The sequence below is a fragment of the Schistocerca nitens genome, chromosome 1 (assembly GCF_023898315.1).
Source record: "Schistocerca nitens isolate TAMUIC-IGC-003100 chromosome 1, iqSchNite1.1, whole genome shotgun sequence".
In the NCBI taxonomy this organism is placed as follows: domain Eukaryota; kingdom Metazoa; phylum Arthropoda; class Insecta; order Orthoptera; family Acrididae; genus Schistocerca; species Schistocerca nitens.
Genome location: NC_064614.1, coordinates 481,016,094 through 481,035,632, shown reverse-complemented (window position 1 = coordinate 481,035,632; position 19,539 = coordinate 481,016,094). Strand labels below are relative to the sequence as shown.

The following is a 19,539-nucleotide window of genomic DNA, read 5'->3' as shown; positions in this document are numbered from 1 at the left end:
ACTGAGAAACACGTGAGCCGGTCGGGCGATGCCCTGACGGCTAAATCGACAGCGCCCGCTTACATGGAACTTGCTGACTTCACGGTCATTGTCTCTTCTGCTCTGCTGTTGTGCCCGCTGTGTGCCAGTATGTAACTCTCTAAACTAAACCAAGTTTTTCATTTATATTCTAATTTCTAGTTCACTTTGATTGCACTAATTTATTTACTTAAGTACCACTCAACATTCCTCCACTCTTCGGAGAAATTCGCCCTCGAATTTACCACTCAACATTCCTCCACTCTTCACACGGCAAAAGCACTGACATAAGCAATGAAATCTCTCGACTTAGAATATTGTACACGCTTCGCATTAAGTATGTTGAAAATACTTTATCACTTTACTAAAGAACTGTACGCTCATAAATCGCATAGTTCACACATAAATCATTGTAATAAGTGTAACAAATCTTGGTGACAATGAATAAACAGAAAATAGATTTTTCACTTAGAAAATTACATAGCAACACCTGTTTAATGTACCCTATACTAATGCAAGAATATCTATTCTACAGTATTGTTTATTTTAACATGAGTCTGTTTAGTAAAGACTGAAGTACAATAAACAAAATTAATACAGTAATGCTCAAAAGTAACCACTGAAGTATACCAGTTAAGAGTGTGGTATCCAGTTAACAGGGATTTGATGGAGTGGTATATTATAATTAGCTTATTTTTTCGTCTTAAATAAAAGAAAAGTGTACAAAGCAGAAACACCAACACAAAGGTTCCAGATATACCCGTTCCTAGCATTATAATTTTAGTTTTGTGTTAACCTTTTAATTTTAAGACATGTTGCATCATAACATTGGCATCAATTTTGCCTTGCTGTGAGTTAATGAACATATCTAATGACTTCAGAAGGGAACTGTCAAGGGAATCATTGAGGTAAGATAGGTTTTGTGTAGGAAATGCTTGCATGGCGTTTTCTGAAAAAGCAAACAACATGGTTATGAACCTACCAACCTAGTAAAAACAAAAACAAAGAAAAGAAGGAATACATTGTTAACTACAAGATCTACATGTTTCTACGTGCAACTTTTCTTTCTTAAAAAATAAATCATTTATTAATTATGTACATTTTTATACTATCCACAGTCTACTGAGATTCCACTAGGACATTCGCACTCTTGGTCGAAGATTGTATGGTGCCATGTCTGTATGTTGTGCTGGCGTGGCCACTCTTTTTCCTTTACGGGAACTTCCTCCACCCTTCGGAAAAGCAGATACTATTGTTGAAGGAATTACATCTGGAGCGCCCTTAAAAGGTTTTAAACGACTTGCATGGACAATAGTAGTTCGGGTGGGCAGTTGCAGTTTAACGTTGACTGGTGACGTGATCTCAATAATTTGATAAGGACCTCTGTAGTTTGTTACAAATTTCTTTGTTTTTCCTTTCGCAATATATGGAGTTGAAAGCATCACCCACTGACCGATTTTGTAATTTGGATATTTAGCTTGGGCATTACCTAATCTTTCCTGTCGTTCCAAAGCCTTTGTATTAGATTTTTGAACCTTTTTCCATACATCCTTCATCATTCGACTGAAATCTCTTACTGTTTCTCCGACTTTTCCGTTTTTCTGCCTGATTACATCAAAAAGGGATGGCATTTTTCTCCCATAGACCACTTCATAAGGTGACATGCCAGTTGCTTCATGCGTTTTGGCGTTGTATACCGACACGATTATTGGTAAATACGTATCCCAATTAGAATGTTGTTCGTTAATATAATAACTAAGCATCTTGCCAATTGTCTGATGAACTCTTTCTGTGCGCCCGTTGCACTGAGGGTGTAACGGAGTTGTGCGTAATTTGCGTATTTTTAGTAAGTGGCATAGCTGTTTCATTAATTCAGACATAAAATTAGATCCCTGATCTGTGATAATAGCGTCAGGTACGCCAAATTTAAGTATCCAGTTGTTAACTAAAGCTTGGGCAACTGTATTTGCTTGCTGGTCTGGGAGACTCACCATAGCTAGATAGCGTGAAAAGTGATCTATAATTGTAAGGACATACTTATTACCAGCAGGTGTTTTATGAAATGGCCCGTAGAGATCCACTCCGCAGATTTGAAATGGACATGAAACCTCGGGGAGCCTCTGTAAGGGTATTTTTGAACGAGAAAGTTCAGCTCGTTGTGCGCACGCAATGCAATTACGATCGTACTGCGCAACATCCTGCTTTCTGCTTTGCCACCAAAATCGCTCTGCTACACGTCTTTCGGTTGTCCGCTGTCCACCATGTCCTGCAAGGATATGATCGTGGGCCTCTGCCATTATTTCTTGTCTAATGTGTTGGGGAACAACAATTCGCAGTCCAATTTTTTTTTGTTTTACGACATAATACACCATCTTCAAAGCAAAATTGTTTTTGAGTTGCGTATTTTTTGCATTCTGTATCCTCATCTTGTGCCTTTCTCCAGTCCTCAGTATCTCGGCCTGTTGCTTCCAAAAGTGCTATTTTCCGACTTAGACAATCGGCATTCGTGTGTTTTTTGCCTGGTTTATGGATAACTTCGAAATCCATTACGGAAAGACATAGGGCCCAACGGGTAAGACGACTAGATGGATCCTTTAATCCAAGCAACCATTTTAAAGCTGCGTGGTCTGTAATAACCTTGAATTTCCTACCATACAAGTACCATTTAAAGTATTTGATACCATAAATAACACTTAACAATTCTTTCTCCATTGTGGAATAATTTCTTTCTGCTGTTGTTAGTTGTCTCGAAGCGTAAGCTATGGGGTGTTCCGTGCCATTAATATTCTGACTCAAAACAACTCCTACTGAATGACCACTTGCGTCACAGGATAAAATAAATTCTTTATTATAATCTGGGTAAGCTAATACTGGACTGTGTGTTAACTTATCTTTAAGGGTTTGAAATGCTGATTCACAATCTTCAGACCAATGAAATTTTGCACCCTTTTTCAATAATTGGGTTAAGGGTCGGGCAATTTCAGCGAAATTTTGAACATATTTCCGGTAGTACAATGCAAGACCAATGAAACTTTGTACTTCCTTAACGCGTTGTGGTGTTGGGAAGTCCTTAACTGCCGAAATTAATCGCGGATCTGTTTTAATTCCTTTTTCACTAATGACATGCCCTAGGTATGTAACCTCTGTCAATGCAAAAGTACATTTATCCATATTTAATGTTAATTTAGCTTTTCTAAGTCTCTGAAAAACATTACGCAGACGCACAGCATGTTCATTAATGTCTTTGGAGAATACAATAATATCGTCTAGATATACACAACATTGCTGAGTTTTGAGTCCTCGCAATACTCCATCGAGTAGTCTTTGAAAAGTTGCTGGTGCATTTTTCAAACCGAAAGGCATTCTTTTAAATTGCCAATGGCCTCCAGGGGTAGAAAATGCTGTTTTATGCCTATCTTCAGGAGCAACTTCCAATTGATGATATCCGCTACGTAGATCGATTGTTGAAAAGTATTTACTGTTATCCAAACTGTCAATGATATCTGTAATGTTTGGAAGAGGATAAACATCTGAGATAGTTTGTTTGTGAAGGTGTCTGTAGTCACAACAAAATCTATATCGTTTCGTACCGTCGGGAGACTTCTTTGGAATAATTACGATATTTGAATGATAAGGCGAATAAGAATATTCTATAATTCCATCTTTTAGATGCTGTTCTATAAATTCATCCAGTACTGGCTATAAGTGATGCGCAACTCTATAAGGCTTCCTATAAACTGGGGGGCTATTTCCTGTTGGGATCCTATGCTGTGTGATATCTGTTGCTGGCAGTGGACCTTCTGCATTAAATAAATCTTGAAACTCAACTAAAACTGCTTCTATTGTGTCTCTATCATTTCCTTTCAAATGCTCAATCTTCTGACATAATGCGGTTTTATAGGCGTCTGGTTTCTGACCATTATCAATATCTGACCAAATGAAATCTTCTTCTTCAAAAGTACTGACTGTAGCTACTAATATTCCCTTATGCAACTCTTTGTCCTCCACTCCGAAATTGTCAATATGTACCGGTACTTTTCTTTCTCCCTCAACGTCTTGAACCCGTACAACACTTCTATGTACAAAACAATGTGATACATCTAATTCCTCATTTTCCTCTAAAGGCTCTATTAGACACACTGTATCTGTAGGTACTTCGGGGTCAACGGTCATCCAGAAAAGTTTTCCTGAGCCAGATGGTATCTGATCCTGCAAATCAACCTTCAAGGACGTTGCACGCAGTGTAGTTGATTTCGCCTTCCGGTTGGGGAAATCTTGCGGCAGCGGGCCCTTTGCAGCGGTGTCACCTAGCTGAAACACTATTCCGCTAAGTTCGACAGTTTGCTGTCTGAGGTCGATTTTAGCGTGATGTTTATTCAGGAAATCCAGTCCTAGGATCGCGTCGTACCCGTCAGTTACTTTTGTTACCACTTCTACATCTTCCTGAAATTGTACACCGTGAATATAGAAAATCAATGATGTACATCCTAATGACTTCACTGTACCTCCTCCTACTCCACTCAATCTATACCTTGGAGGGTCATATTTCTTTTCTCCAATACATTCATTACTTACTATTGATACGTTTGCGCCTGTATCCACTAGTATCCTTGCCTCTTTATCCTGTATGGTAGCAGATAACCAGCATTCCGCCTTCACATTCGCCTTAATGGCATGAAATTTTATTGGGAACGCCTGGCGGCGGCTCCGGCATTCCCGTTTGAGTTTAACTGATTTCTATTTCCAAACACTTTCTTAGACCTGCATTCCTTGAATGTGTGACCTATTCTTTGACAATTAGTGCATTGAGGTTGTCTGCAGTTTTTTGCTATATGTCCCTGTCGATCGCACCTAAAACATCGTACTCCTGCTGAAAATACATTTCGCTTCTCCTTGTATCTGGTGGCAATGTCAATTTCTTCAAAAGCCGTCGCCACAGATACAGCTTCTGCTAAATTTTTAGGGAACTCTGCCCTGACACGACGGGACGTTTCAGGAGGCAACCCACGAAAAAATGTATCCAGAGCTCTATTTTCTGCCTCTTGTAAAATAACTTTATTTGCTTCATCAGCAGTTGTCAACTGATAGGTGTTAATATTAACTTTTCTAATCCTATCTACAAAGCTTTCTAACGATTCGTTTTGCCTCTGAGTGGTAGTGTTTAATTTTTCCCTATAAAATCTACAGCTGTTCTGTTTTTGAAAATGTTTAAGCAATCCTTTCTTCAATTCCTCAAATGTTGGAGCATTCCGTAATTCTTCATGGTATAAGACGTGTGCTTTAGCCTCTCCTGTCAATCTTAACTTTGTCATTTGTAAGAGCTGTTCATCTGACCATGATCCTAACTTTGCAGCTGCTACTAAATCATCAAAAAAGGCTGTTATGTTCTCGCCAGGTTTACCTGAAAAAGGAGTTACCAAGGCTGCTGCTGAGGAATCTAGGGTGGGAGGGATTGAACTGGTTTGCCTAACGTCACTCAACTGTTTGAATAATGCATTATTATCGTTTTTAAGCTGTGCTATCTGATTAACTAAGCTCTGAATAGCTTCCTCAGTAGAAACCGCTTGTGGTGCTGACTCTGATTTTGTACGATTTCGTGTCATCATTTTACAAACTATTAGTTACACAATATTACCACACTGAATTCAAAAGATGTTTAAATATTTCCGACAAACTCTTAAAATTATGAGAGAGAATACACTTCTAAATAAAGAAAATATTACGACTGCTGTGCAAACCTCTAGCCTTTCACACATTAAACAATACTAACTGTGGACCTTTAGTGACTGTCATTCACACCTCATATTGAGCCAAGGGTTTTTTCTCTGACACCAAATGTAACAGTTGTGTTACTAAATGTGACACTTCTGTCACTAAATGTAACTGGGTTTTCTCTTTGGATGCTGTCAATTGTCAGGATGAGCATTCTAAAGCATTCTGTCAGGGTGAAAATATTAAATAAATTAACTTTTCTCTCTTAACAACATGTGGGCAGGGTGGGTTCTTCCTTGGCTCGGGTATGAGGTCGAATGAAACATCATTTTTTCATAAGATAACTTTTATTGAAGGTTTGTACAACTGTATCTTACGGAATGTTCTGGTTCGGAGAGCGGCAGCTGTGTCGTTTGTGAAGTCTTCTGCTGCGGCAGCGGCGTCTGATTACGCGTAGCGGTGTGTATCTCGTGTCGCCGTCTCGCCCAGTTGACTGGAGACGCGCAGCGCGAGGTGGCCCGTTTAATTATTGCGAGTGAAATCGTGCATCGGATGATACCTTGGGTGTCGCGTCCCAGTGTTTCTCTTCTCTAAGCGGCCGCGTGTGTTCTGTGTCGATCAGCGGAGCGGCGCGGCGGGGCAAGGCCAGTGTCCCAGACTCGAACCACGGACTCCCACTTGCCAGTCTTCGGCTGTCAGGTCTTCATCCCAGCTCACAGGTGACTGCTGAGATGAGGCAGTCTCCTTCCCGTCCTCACGAGGCACCCGGGTATGTAAAAATCAGACTTCGAATACCTTTTAACATCTGTCTTCTGGCGCCGAGGCTGCTGCTTGCTATTCCATTACAGCGACGGACTTGGTGCGTCTGTACATGATGCAGACTCTTCTTGCATGACGGTCTTCAGCACCGAAACTGACTGAAAACTACTGCTACTCTTCTTTTCTTCCTTCGTCTCTCGTCTCCGTACCCGTATCCGTCTCCGTACCCGTCTCCGTCTCCGTCTTCATCTGTCTGGCCCACTGCGTCTCGCGTATTTATTCACTTCAATTTACTTGAGGTGAACGACTTTACGGTCATTGCCTCTTCTGTCACGTTGAGAAGCTCCTCGAAGAATCTTCTTAACGTCGGTCATTGGCTCTTGGAATGTAGGCGAGGGCCTTTGATCCCATGTGACGACTGAGAAACACGTGAGCCGGTCATTGCCTCTTCTGTCACGTTGAAAAGCTTCTCGAAGAATCTTCTTAACGTCGGTCATTGGCTCTTGGGATGTAGGCGAGGGCCTTCGCTCACATCCGACAACTGAGAAACACGTGAGCCGGTCGGGCGATGCCCTGACGGCTGAATCGACAGCGCCCGCTTACGTGGAACTTGCTGACTTCACGGTCATTGTCTCTTCTGCTCTGCTGTTGTGCCCGCTGTGTGCCAGTATGTAACTTTCAAAACTAAACCAAGTTTTTCATTTATATTCTAATTTCTAGTTCACTTTGATTTCACTAATTTATTTACTTAAGTACCACTCAACAGTAAATCATAAGACAATGGACTTATATGTAACTCTTTCTAAAAGGTGTTACACTATTTTCTTTGCCATGTAATGTGCCATATTGATAAAAAAAATTCTTAAAAATTTCTAGAAAATAGTTTACTTGTAACATTGTCTTTACTATTGTGGGTTAGAATTGTCTTCATCAAAACATACATGGAAACATTTTGATAGCAGATGTGTGGCTTCTACTATCGTAAATTAAGACATAGTAGACACACAAAACATATTTATTACAGTAATCTTGCCAAAGTAACAATGACAGGTTTTCTGTGCTTCCTACTACTGACTACTGTTTCAGTGGTGTGCTTCTCCCTAAAAATAAATACGCAAAAATCAAACAATGGAAAATCCAGGATAGAATGTTTCTGACGAAGGCTCGAAGGCTTTGGTGGCCGTAAGCTCACTTTCTGACAGTCTTTTTGTTGTGCCTATCTGTGACACAGCAACTCCACTATATGATGAGTAGCAGATATACATAAATGTTTGCAGAGGAATAAGACATGATAAAAACAGTGCTAACCTGCAGTGTTTGATGTTAGGGCCAAAACAGTGCTAACCTTCAAACACATTAATTATAGGTTTATCTAGTGTCACAGCGTAAAATGTACCAGTGACTGTAACGACATTACAGGCGTACATTGATACATATGACATTTATTTTTTATACTGTTGACATTAAATACTACTCCAAATTTTAACAAATGCTATGTGTAATACCTTTTGATGTTGGTCTGGTGACAATATGATGCTAAGCCATACTTATGGTATTTCCAACATCTCATGTGTACCCTGCAATATAATCAGGATTTGCATCATTGTCATTAAAAATTGGAGCACTGTTGTCTTTAACAGCCATGCCAAACATAAGTCTCTTCACTTGATTACAAGACTTCACTGCAGCATGCCACTATTTTCATCCAAGATAAGAACAGAAATATTGCAAGACAAAACAATGTATGTAGATGACAAATGCTTTCTAGCTGTTGGAACTACTTACTGCCAGCACATAATTTTGTTGAAATGATGGCATATAGTGTGGGCAGATTTATTTTCACTAAATTGAGTGTTAGCACTTTCCTCCATCTGTCCCTTCATTTTACATTTTCTCTTTACATTGGTCATCAGCAGTTATTTCGCTTCCGCTACTTTTAGTGTCATATTTTATACTGAAATTCCCTTAGTATTGCCTGATTTAATTTTACCACATTCCATTGCTCTTGTTCACTGTTGTTGCTATTCGTATTATAACTTCTTTCTAAGCCACTAACCATTCCATTCAACTGATCTTCCAAGTCCATGGCCATTTCTGACAGAATTACAATGTCACTGGAAAACTGCAATGTTCTAAATTCTTCTACCTGAATTTTAATTGCTTTTTGCATTTCTCCTTGGTTTCCTTTACATCATCATCATTTAAGACTGATTATGCCTTTCAGCGTTCTTACTGCTTGCTCAATTTACAGTTTGAATAATGTCAGGGCTATCTCACTCTCTAATTAAAAACAGCTCCCCATTACAACTGCAGTATGGTTTCTGTGTGATAACCTTTCACTCCCTGTACATTGTCCCTGCTACCTGTGTAGTTTCCAAATACTGTATTCCAGTCAACATCATCAGAATCTCTCTCGTACCCTACATACAAATGATGTAAATACAATTTGGTTTCTGTACAGGTTGTTGATAATCTTTCACATCTTGTATTTGAGACAGTTTAGTGACAAAGAATCGATTATTAATAATTTATCAATGTACATGAAAATGTGCTTGATTTACTGTTTGTCACAATGTTGATATTACCAGCAAACAAATCAAACTTAACAGCTACATCTACATCTATACTCTGCAAACCACTGTGAAGTGCATAGCAAAGGTTACAACCCATTGTACTAGTTATTAGGATTTTTTCCCGTTCGACATATGGAGCATGAGAAGAATGATGGTTAAATGCCTCTTTGAGTGTTGCAATTAATCTAATCTTATATATACGTCGAGAATGTGGGTTTCGCGGGAGGCGTGCCAGAGATAAATCCCTGCAGTCGCGCTGTCCTCTGTGTCCTCGGTGGCTCAGATGGGTAGAGCGTCTGCCATGTAAGCAGGAGATCCTGGGTTTGAGTCCCAGTCGGGGCACACATTTTCATATGTCCCCGTTGATGTATGTCAGTGCCTGTAAGCAGCTAAGGGTGTTTATTTCATTGTAATTTAATCTAATCTTGCCCACGCGAGCCCTGTGAGAGTGATATGTAGGATTTGTAGTATTTTCCTAGAGTCGTTATTTAAAGCTGGTTGTTGAAAGTTAAGTAGACTTTCTCAGTGTAGTTTCAGTAGATCTTAAAGAGTCTGCCAGTTCAATTCATTCAACATCTGTGTGACACACTCCTGTGGGTCAAACAAACCTGTGACTATTTGTGCTGCCCTTCTCTTGTAATGTTCAATATCTCCTGTTTGTCATCTTTGGTAGGGGTCCCCCACACTTAACTAATATTCTGGGATGTGTCGCACAAGTTGTTTGTAAGCAGTCTCCTTTATAGACTGACTGCATTTCATCAGTATTCTACCAATAAACCGAAGTCTACCACCCACTTTACCCATGCCTGAGCCTATGTGATCATTCCGTTTCATATCCCTACAAAGTGTTACACCCAGGTATTTGTACGAGTTCACCAATTCCAACAGTGAGTCATTGATATTATACTTACATGATAATGTGTTTTCCATTTTGTGAAGTGTACAATTTCGTGTATCTGAATATTTAAAACAAGTTGCCAACCTTACAGCACTTTGAAATCTTATCAAGGTCTGATAGGATATTTGTGCAGCTTTTTTCAGGTACTTCATTATAGAAACGATGATCAAAAAGTTTCCCTTTAAGGGCATTGCTGCAGTGTATAGGCAACATAGCACGACTCTGATGCAGGTATATAGGCAAGGGATTTAGGGAGCATTTACGTCTTTATGATGTACATGCTGTGAATCTGGAAATTTGAACTATGGCGATGTTATTGATGGATGACTCCAAACAGGTCCAGTGTGCTCTTATTCTCTTCTTTAATGAAGAAGGTTGAACACCAGTAGAGATACTTCAGAGAATGAAGAATTTGTATGGGGCCTCATGTCCATTAAAAACCACCATTTTGGACTGGTGTGCCAAATTCTGACAAAGGCTGCTGCTGCTGCTGCTGCTGCTGCTGCTTCACGGTAACATACTTCCTCATAGCGCAGATGTTGTAATACCGAAATTACACCAACTCAAGTGGGGGACACTTGAGCACCCATCCTATAGCTCTGATCTCAGCCCTGTGCAATTATCATGCCTTTGGTTCTATAAAAAAGACCTTGAAGAGTTGATGATTCCTTCCAGATGAGGATGTGCAGCAGGCAGTTATGGACTTTTTAACACAGTGGGTTACTGTGTTTTAGCAGACGGGTATCTTCAGCTTGCTGGGTTGGTGAAATGATTCCCTCAATGCTCACAGCAATTTTGCCTGCCAATTCTGGACTGTATGGCCTTCAAATGGAAACTTTTTGATTGCCCGTGAATCAGCTGCAGAAAGTCTAAGGTGACGTTACTGATGAAAGTTAATTAGTATATACAATGTACACAAGGGAAAGTAAGCCTCCCTTGGTGAAACCCTGTGGGACAGCATATGTAATTAGTTCCCTGTTAATGCCTGATTGTAGGATTTGTACTCCACTTGAAATTTTCCAGAAGTGCTGGTCATTAGGTAAAAGACACATTACATGGCGCTTGACCTATCCAATGTGTGTGAAGATCCCATGCGCCTTTTATTCAAATAGATTTATGTTTGTATCTGATATACAGATGGTAGCCAGTCTGACTTGGTGAGAGGGAGGGGGGGGGGGGTTACCCTCACAGTCATATCCTTTGACGATGCAGGCATTGCACTACTGATACTTGAGCTGTAGGCTACTTGTCTGTGCCGAGGGATAGGTGTTGCCTGTCCAATACGTGACTCTGGTGGGCTACAGCTACTGTTCCAGATAGCCTTTGCCATGTCAGTGGTGCCCGTGGGGAGAGCCTCTGATTGGAAGGAGAGGCCTCATGGCCGACAATCTGCTATGAAATGGATCAAACTTGTCCATGTACTGGTGCTTGTGCTTGTGCCAATACAAACATATCATCCAAAATAAAAGGGAATTAAAATTCAAAGAATTTCCAACACTCCCCCCTCTGATCACTCAATGTGATGAGAGCCAGACAGTTTGCTCGGTTCTTGGTATCTACCAATGGAGAATCTTTTGTGACAATGAAGTCACTGTTTTTCATCAAAAATGTTGAGGATAAGTTCGGAGAATTTGCTCCAACAGAGAAATGAGGAATGGGTCTCTGTTGTTCAAAACTTTGCATGCTAACTAGTCATAGACACTAACGACTATGACAGTCTTGCAAATATACCAATCACCATCACATTTCATAAAAACCTCAGTAGCATTCAGGGTCTTATCTTTCATCAGGATCTAACATTACAGAAAGATAAATAACTATATGCTAAACTACAGCAATGCAGATTACATTTTGTTTGCCATGTTCACAGAGAACCTAAGAGTAATAGAGTTGATACGGGTGCATTTATCCTAGCCTTTGAAAGAAATGTTGTAACTGAGTAGGCTTGATATCCATCCCAATTTTCCACTATCTATGAGATGCTTTAGATGCCAACCGTTTAGATACATGTCCTCCCACTATACTAGTGTCCCTGCCTGCAGGGCATGTGCTGAGCATTGCATGAGAACCTATCTTGTGAGTAATGGTCTGAATGCGTCAGTTACCTAGAATACCACACTCCTTGTTTGCCAACATGTCCATTGTTCAAGACTATAAAGTGCAAGACTGTGTATCACATCAAGGTGGTGTTACCCTTACAATATGTTATCGATTGTTGCAAATATACTGACAGTCTACATTTTCTATAACGATGACACTGTCTCAAACATAAACTCCCTGCCCTGGTTTAGCAGGCTGTGGCTGAAAGAGCCCTAAGCTGTAGGTCATAGAAAAGATCAACTTCCATCCCAGAAATAGAAATGGGAAAGTCCTCACATATAACAAAACTTCACAGGGACAGAAAGGAAAAATTGAAAGTGAAACCTGATTCAGCAGTTCCAGCTGATTGTGAGGCAAGCCTCTGAATAATGATTGAGAACCACATTCTCATGTTGGATACAAACCACTAGTAAAGTAACTTCCACTTAACTGTTCTTCCAGACACACACACATATTTTTTGTAATTTTTTGCCTCAGAACAACTAGAAACTGAAAATTTGGTGCCATTAGTGGTTAGGGATATTTTTTGAGGCAGCTTTTCTGTAATAGGAGGTTTCACCAATTATTATGGTAGTAGCATTGTCACAGTGTCACGGCAGATGAAACAAATAGCCACATCGGAGCAGGTTGACAACAGGAATGAAAGTGAGTGGTGTTTTTCTTGATATATCAATAAATTGTACATAAATTACCATAATATGTAAAGTATTCTAATCACATGATAGTTTCAGCCATCTTCCAGGTTCCAACTGTACATTATCCGTGACATTAGTATCTTTGGTTCTTAAAACTAATCATTCATTTTGAACTGCAAAACTGCCAGATAAGAAGTGCAATGACAACACTTCTAAACACTAACGCTGGTTTGGCTGAACTGCTTAGGAGAACAGTGGAACTATAGAGCTCTGTCTGTATCCTTGGAGTCACTGCAGTTACATGGCTACAGATGCACTACTGAAAACAGTTCCATTCCGTTGCATTAAAGTGATCACAGGAGACAGTCACATGGCTTAAGTCATCTTGGCCACCCCATTTGTATCATACCTTTAGCAGTGCATGCACTTTTAGTGAGGTGAAACTGAACCAATTTGGTTGTGTTTATAATCCATGCAGGTTTTGCAACTGTTAAAGAGAGTAGAGGTTGGGGGTGAATAACCTGTACAGTGGGTGGTGGAGCTGGCCCATTAAGGGGCTCTGGAAAGGCTCAAAATCATGAAAAGTTCAATTTTTACTTTTTTGTGTTTTCTGAATCTGCAGACTATTACCTTTTAATAGATATATAATTTATTCAATTCCGAAGACTACAACTATTTTTAATTTTTTTTTGAAATGTGTTCTACATGGGCGTGACCCACTGTGGCGCTGTTAAACTGCTGTCAAATGGTGTTATTATTAACGTCCGTGTTCATCAGGTACATTTTAGTGATGTGAGATAAAGTATGTGTTGTGGCTAACCTGTGATGGTTCAATATGTATCGCTGGTGTGATTGTTGATTGTTTCATGTTTATTTACTCTGTCGTTATCTCGAAAATATTCGTAATTAATTCTGTTTCTTGAGTCTCTGTTTTGTTGAAGTATAATAATGAGTAAAAGTAAAGTTATTAGAAATCCTCTGAAGGCTTTTAAGAAAAGAAGAAATGTTGGAAAGCCAAAGGTATTTAGAAATATGGGAATGAAGATAGGTTCTAACATGGTACGAGTGATGCTTGCTTTAGACAAGGAACGCCTTCGGGCTGCAGACAGGGCTGTAAAGAGTCTAGAAATACAAGTAAGAGTAAACAGGAGGAGGAACAAGAGGAAGCTGGAGGAGGAGTTTGCAGAGGATGAAGATAATCCATCCTATGGACCTGGAATGCACTAAAAATCTTTGTCGCTCGATTCCCAAAACTTTTATTTTCTCATACTAATTACATGTTTTCTAAGGATCTTCCAAACATATTTGTTTCAAACTTTCAGTAAATGTTACACAGTACCTTCTGCATAATTTAACACAGCCTTTTTCCAAAAAACTGTATATTTTTGAATATATAAATAAAAAAATTGCAAAAAAATGTTGTGAATTTTCATTACAATTGAAAAAAAATCATCTTTAATAACTGAACTAAAATTTTGTAAAATCCCTGTGTTAAGTTGTAGCCCATATTCCAATAAATAATCTGTAAAAAGTTCAACTTCCTACCTCAAACACTTTGTGAGGAAAGATGCAATTTATAAGCGTTATTTTAACATTGCAAGTATAGGGCGTTCCGGAGCCCCTTAATGATGAGGAAGGCCTTCAGCTGTCCACTCTGAAAGTGGCTGCAGCACTGTGTTCAGTAGGTACCAGGACAACGTGTGAAATCCAGTCATAAAACAGCAGTGTCAGTTATTTGTTTATTTCATGCCAGAATACGAAGTCGAGGTGGTGCTATGCGGCAGCCAGTGCCCTCAAGATGCAGGCTGCCCGTGGTTGTTGTAGCGTGCTTAGATCAGCAAGTGACCTTTTACCATGCCCCGTGTGCTGTGTTTGCCTTGCCCAGCATATGGTGGGGTAATGTCGTCCGCACTACAGCAGTATAGTGCTGCATCACCTCCCAAGTAGTCAGTCAGTGCTCTGCTATGAACGACTCCAGAAAGTCGGTCATGGTAGCAGAGCAGCTGTCGGACTGATGGATGTGCCGTGGAGCGCAGGGTCAAACAGTCAACCGTAAAGCAGACAGCAGCTTCATTGCTGCCAGCAATGCTGTGTGTGCACAGGGTGACAGACAACAGCAGATTTACCCCGCACAGGGCAACAGTGGCTAAGTGCCTCAGCACGAACCACACATCCCCAAAGTAGGCAGACTGCAGTGGATAAAAGTTAGCCAGCAAGTGGTCTGCCAGCTGGAAGGCACTAAGTCAGCAGCATTCGGACAGCACACTCACAGCTAGTGAGGACAGCGTAGCAATGACAGCTTGATGAGACTTCTGTTCATAGCTTTCTCATGGCGGTGACTGATATGTCTTGTCTGAGATGGGCAGTATTTATGTGAGCTCAGTCCACCACTATATTGGCTGTTTACTACTAATTCTTACATACTAAGGTCGACCCGGTCATCAGATAACTATGACACTGCTGCATGTGCTGGAGCGTTTGATCTGCAGTAATGCATGCTTTTTGAGTTGCTAGTAGCTCATCCAGTGAGTGAAAAAGGGCGGGCTCCTTCGTTCCATTGAGTTAGGTCAGGCGAGAGTACGTTCAATGATCTATCTGGCCAGTACTACAAAGGCTGCATCATATTCGCTAAGTTTGTTTTGGTTACAGTAGCCAGAAGATTAAAAGTGGTCCAAAAGTGTCCCAAGTTGTATCTTTAATTAGCAAACCGCTGCCATGCAGCTCTAACTGTGTGACACCCCCAGGTTGATCTTGCTCATAGCAACTTATAATAACCATTTGAGGTTTGTACATGGAGTATATGCAATGTACCACTGCTCTTTGAAAATAAAGTTACAGCGCCAGTATGTCCTTTGTCCATCGTTCTGTTACTACCCTGCCCCCCCCCCCCCCCCCCCCACTTCTTTTCAGAATAACTGCATCAGTTCAATATGGCTTTTGTGTAAAACTGTTTCCTGTGCCTTTCTTCTATACTAAAGATAGAATGCCACCATATGCTCATCTTATACAATTAATTACAACCAAGCGCACACACACCATTTGAAGTACACTGCCAAATGAAACCAAACAAAATGATCAATTCTCCAACTTCCTATACTAACAAAACAAATAACTAAGAAAAATAGTCAAAACAAAATACATCCATTAGCAATGATTCCCTGAATCCTATACTGTCCTCTACACGTACCCACTGGCATATCCTCAAAGTGAGCTGCTAGCCCATTAATCTCCCATGTTCCCATCAGTGCTCTATAGCACAAGACAAAATCACTCAGAACACCAGAAGAGTCTACAGCATAATCCACTAAACATTCCAACATGGAAAATAAAACATACTAGTATCATAAATCACAACAAAAATGTACGCATAACATACGGAAAGAACCTTCTAATTACCATTGGCACAAAAACGATTCTAGTGATGCTTTCCAGCAAAAGGAAGTTGGGTTTGGAAGTTCCTCTGGTGATCCAAAGTAATGGCATATGTTGTCACATTATAATCTTATAGGATGGGTAGTAAAGACATGACTGCCTCCAAAACCTAGCTGTTTCATTTCCCTGAAGAGAACTCGTGCAGATACTGTCAAAATATTAGATTCTGTTTTATAGTTGTTTTTACACTTGCAAAATAACACTGCCCTATAATTAAAAGGATTTTATTTAACTTGACACTGGATGTGGATGCCTACAGACTTCCGATATTTTTCACCGAAGTGTTCAGTATCCAGTAGTGCTTGTCATACATTCATCAGGATTTTTTGGAATTCATTTTGGAAAATGTTTTATGTGGAGTGTTCATGAATGCATTGTAGCACACACAATGAGAACTGAGGCACACTTGATGTAAATTCTGCAATGCCATGCTGTCATATCAGCAGTTTGATGATGTGTAGTGCTTTTTGGTTGTAATAGTGACTACCTGCTATAATTATTTGTTACAAGTTATCATTGTGTTCTAGACTGGTCTCCCACTTAATGCCTCTTTTTTGCAGACAATCTGTTCATGTAGTCCATCCTAATGCACTTCGTGAAATAATTCAAAGCTTCAACTTACCATTGGTTCCCCCTGTATTCTGTATGGAGGCTGTGGGCTCATCTGTGAGAGTCTCTGAGCACTGAAGGCATATTGCCTGTCTTATTTCAAGTCCCAGTTTTTTCCCCAGTTTTAACTTGTCATCACAGAGTGCAATCTTAAACAAGAGAAATAATTTCAGATCATTTGCCATTATCAGTTGTAGGCACTGACAGTGTAATTTAGCATAAATTTATTATTTATGAGAAGATTACTCTGTAATTTAGCAGTTTAGCTATCCACAAATGGCCAGAGGTTCTGAGTGTGAAGATTACTCTGTAATTTAGCAGTTTAGCTATCCACAAATGGCCAGAGGTTCTGAGTGTTACTGAATTTGGTTCATCATAACATACATGTTGGGAGCTACTGGTACTTTCGTGACATTCTGTTAATCTTGATATCGGGAACTCGTGACTAAGATTCTGTATGCTTCATTCTCACTCTTTACCTCCTTCCCCCGCTCTTCTTTTAAAGAAATAATCAAAGCATCACATACTAAATTGCTGTCCTTGGAAAGTATAAGAGAGAGGGAGACATAATTAATTGTTTCCATACTAATAATTGTTGAGCAGTATTAACTGAGCTTCCTGTAAATACCTTTCCAAAATATGTAAAATTATAGTAATAAAAAACGAAATCTGTATATTTTGTTGCAGACAGCAGAGCTAGAGACATGGGAAGAAGGCTCTGGTTGGGAGGATCAGAGTAAAGGTGGATGGGACACAGCTGATGCACTTCGTGAAAAAAGACGCCAAGAGCGCCAGCAGCGTGCTTTGGAATTACAACAGAAAAAGCAACAGCAGCAACGGGTTACCGGCCTTGGTCTGCGCATTGCTAGCTGACAGTATCGGTACTCGCACAAATATATTTGGCATTTGGGCATGTCAATTTTTCTTCAGATCATGCCAAGCAAATTTCATTTCTGCTATTTCTCTGGGACTGCAAAGAACAGCTCACTTGCAGCTTTATTTCTTTGATTCTGCTTTGACAATCATGGAAAATATCATTCCATTCACAAGTGCAGTACTGTCGATTTATGGAAGGTCTGAATTACAAACATGATTTGTATTTGTAATGTAAGGGGTATGTATGTGCATAGGTGTGTATGTACATGTGGGTGATTGTGCATTCATGAGCATGTGTGCACGCACAGTTAACTGCATAATGACTGTCTCAAAAAGAATGTAAAATAATATAGCACTGGTCACATTCTTGTTTGATTGTAAGTAAGGTTGTTAGATTATTGTGTGCTGTTTTAAAAATATTATTTGTGGTTTATTGTTAAAATGGGCAATATCTTGTCAAGTTTCTTGGTCTCTGTTCACATAATTTTTATTTACAATGTAGAAGCATTTTACTGCTAAAAATGTGATATCTCCTGCATTTTCATGTGTAGCAGCTGTTTTGTAAGAGGTTGTTTGATAGCTATTGATTTTTGATTAAAGTTACAATTTGTTAATAATGATCTGTTATGAAGAAAATCCCTATGCCTTTCAGAGAGCATTGGAAACAGTTACAGTTAATAAGACAACATACTTTATTTGAGCTTATTTTAAAGCTGTAAAGTTATTTTTTTGATGATGAACTAACAACATTTGAAGTACTGGATGGCATTAGTTTTATTCTTCAGTAGCTACAATTAAAAAATGAAGGGAAGAGAGAAATTGAAGCAGTTGACAAAAGGTACAGAAGTAAATCTTAATAAATATTAACAAACCCACAATAGGAGTGAAATACAACATTTCACATGACTTGGAGGGTATGAGAGACTAGAAAGTAAATAATGTGCTGTAGTTTAGAAGACCTTCACTTGATTAGTGAGCTACTATGATAAAAATAAATTAATTGTGTCTGCAAAAAACATTTGGTCAGAAGACAGAGGTGTAAAGAAAATGCATATATGTAAATAAATATTTGGCATGTAACTTGATGCAGTTGCTCCATTATTCCTTTCTTCCCACATTTTGCAAATATTTCGAGGACAATATATGAAGTCCATAGTTCCTGCTTAATACTTGCAGACAAAACATAAAAAACAGCCTAATTGCACATAATTTATTCATATAGCACATTCCATCACAACTCTGTCTGGATTAATGATTTTCTACATCTGCATGCATACTCTGCAAGCGACTATTACACATAGCGAAGGATACCTTGTACCAATGTTAGTCATTTCCTTTCTTGCTCCACTTGCAAAAAGAGTGAGGGAGGAACGACACACTGTACACCTCCATAGGAGCTATATTTTCTCTTACGTTATATTCGTGGTCCTTACACAAAACATATGTTGGTGACAGTAGAATTGTTCTGTAGTCAGTTTCAAATTTTCTCAGTAGTTTTTCACGAAGAGAGTGCCTTCCATCCAGGGTTTCCCATTTTTCATAATGCATCTCTGTAATAATCACATCTGTTAACAAACCTAGCAGCTTTGCTCTGCATTGCTTCAGTGTTCTCCTTTCATATGGCCTAGTGTGGGTCCCAAACACTTGAGCAGTACTCAATAATGCAATGCACTGATGTTCTGTAAGTGGTCTACTTTATCAATGAGCTGTACTTTAATAAAATTCTCCTAATAAACCAAAGTCAACCATTCACCTTCTTTACTGCCCCATGTATATGCTCATTCTTGCTTTGCAACATTAAACCTAGATATTTAATCAATGTGATTGTGTGAAGCAGCACACTACCAGCACTGTATTTGAACGTTGTGGGACTGTTTTTCCCATTCATCAGCTGTAATGACATGTATTGATAAATTGATGTCAAACA

At 39.5% G+C, this 19,539-nt stretch overlaps 1 protein-coding gene across 1 annotated transcript in view; it reads left to right on the top strand.

Moving 5' to 3' along the window:
• Positions 1-18,692, top strand: part of LOC126252251 (receptor-binding cancer antigen expressed on SiSo cells) — a 49,155-nt gene extending 30,463 nt beyond the window's left edge. Inside the window, exon 4 of the mRNA XM_049953126.1 lies at positions 17,424-18,692. Within this exon, the coding sequence (XP_049809083.1) occupies positions 17,424-17,609 (186 nt within the window). The 3' untranslated portion in view covers positions 17,610-18,692. The remainder of the gene's footprint in view (positions 1-17,423) is intronic.
• The last annotated feature ends 847 nt before the right edge of the window (positions 18,693-19,539 follow it).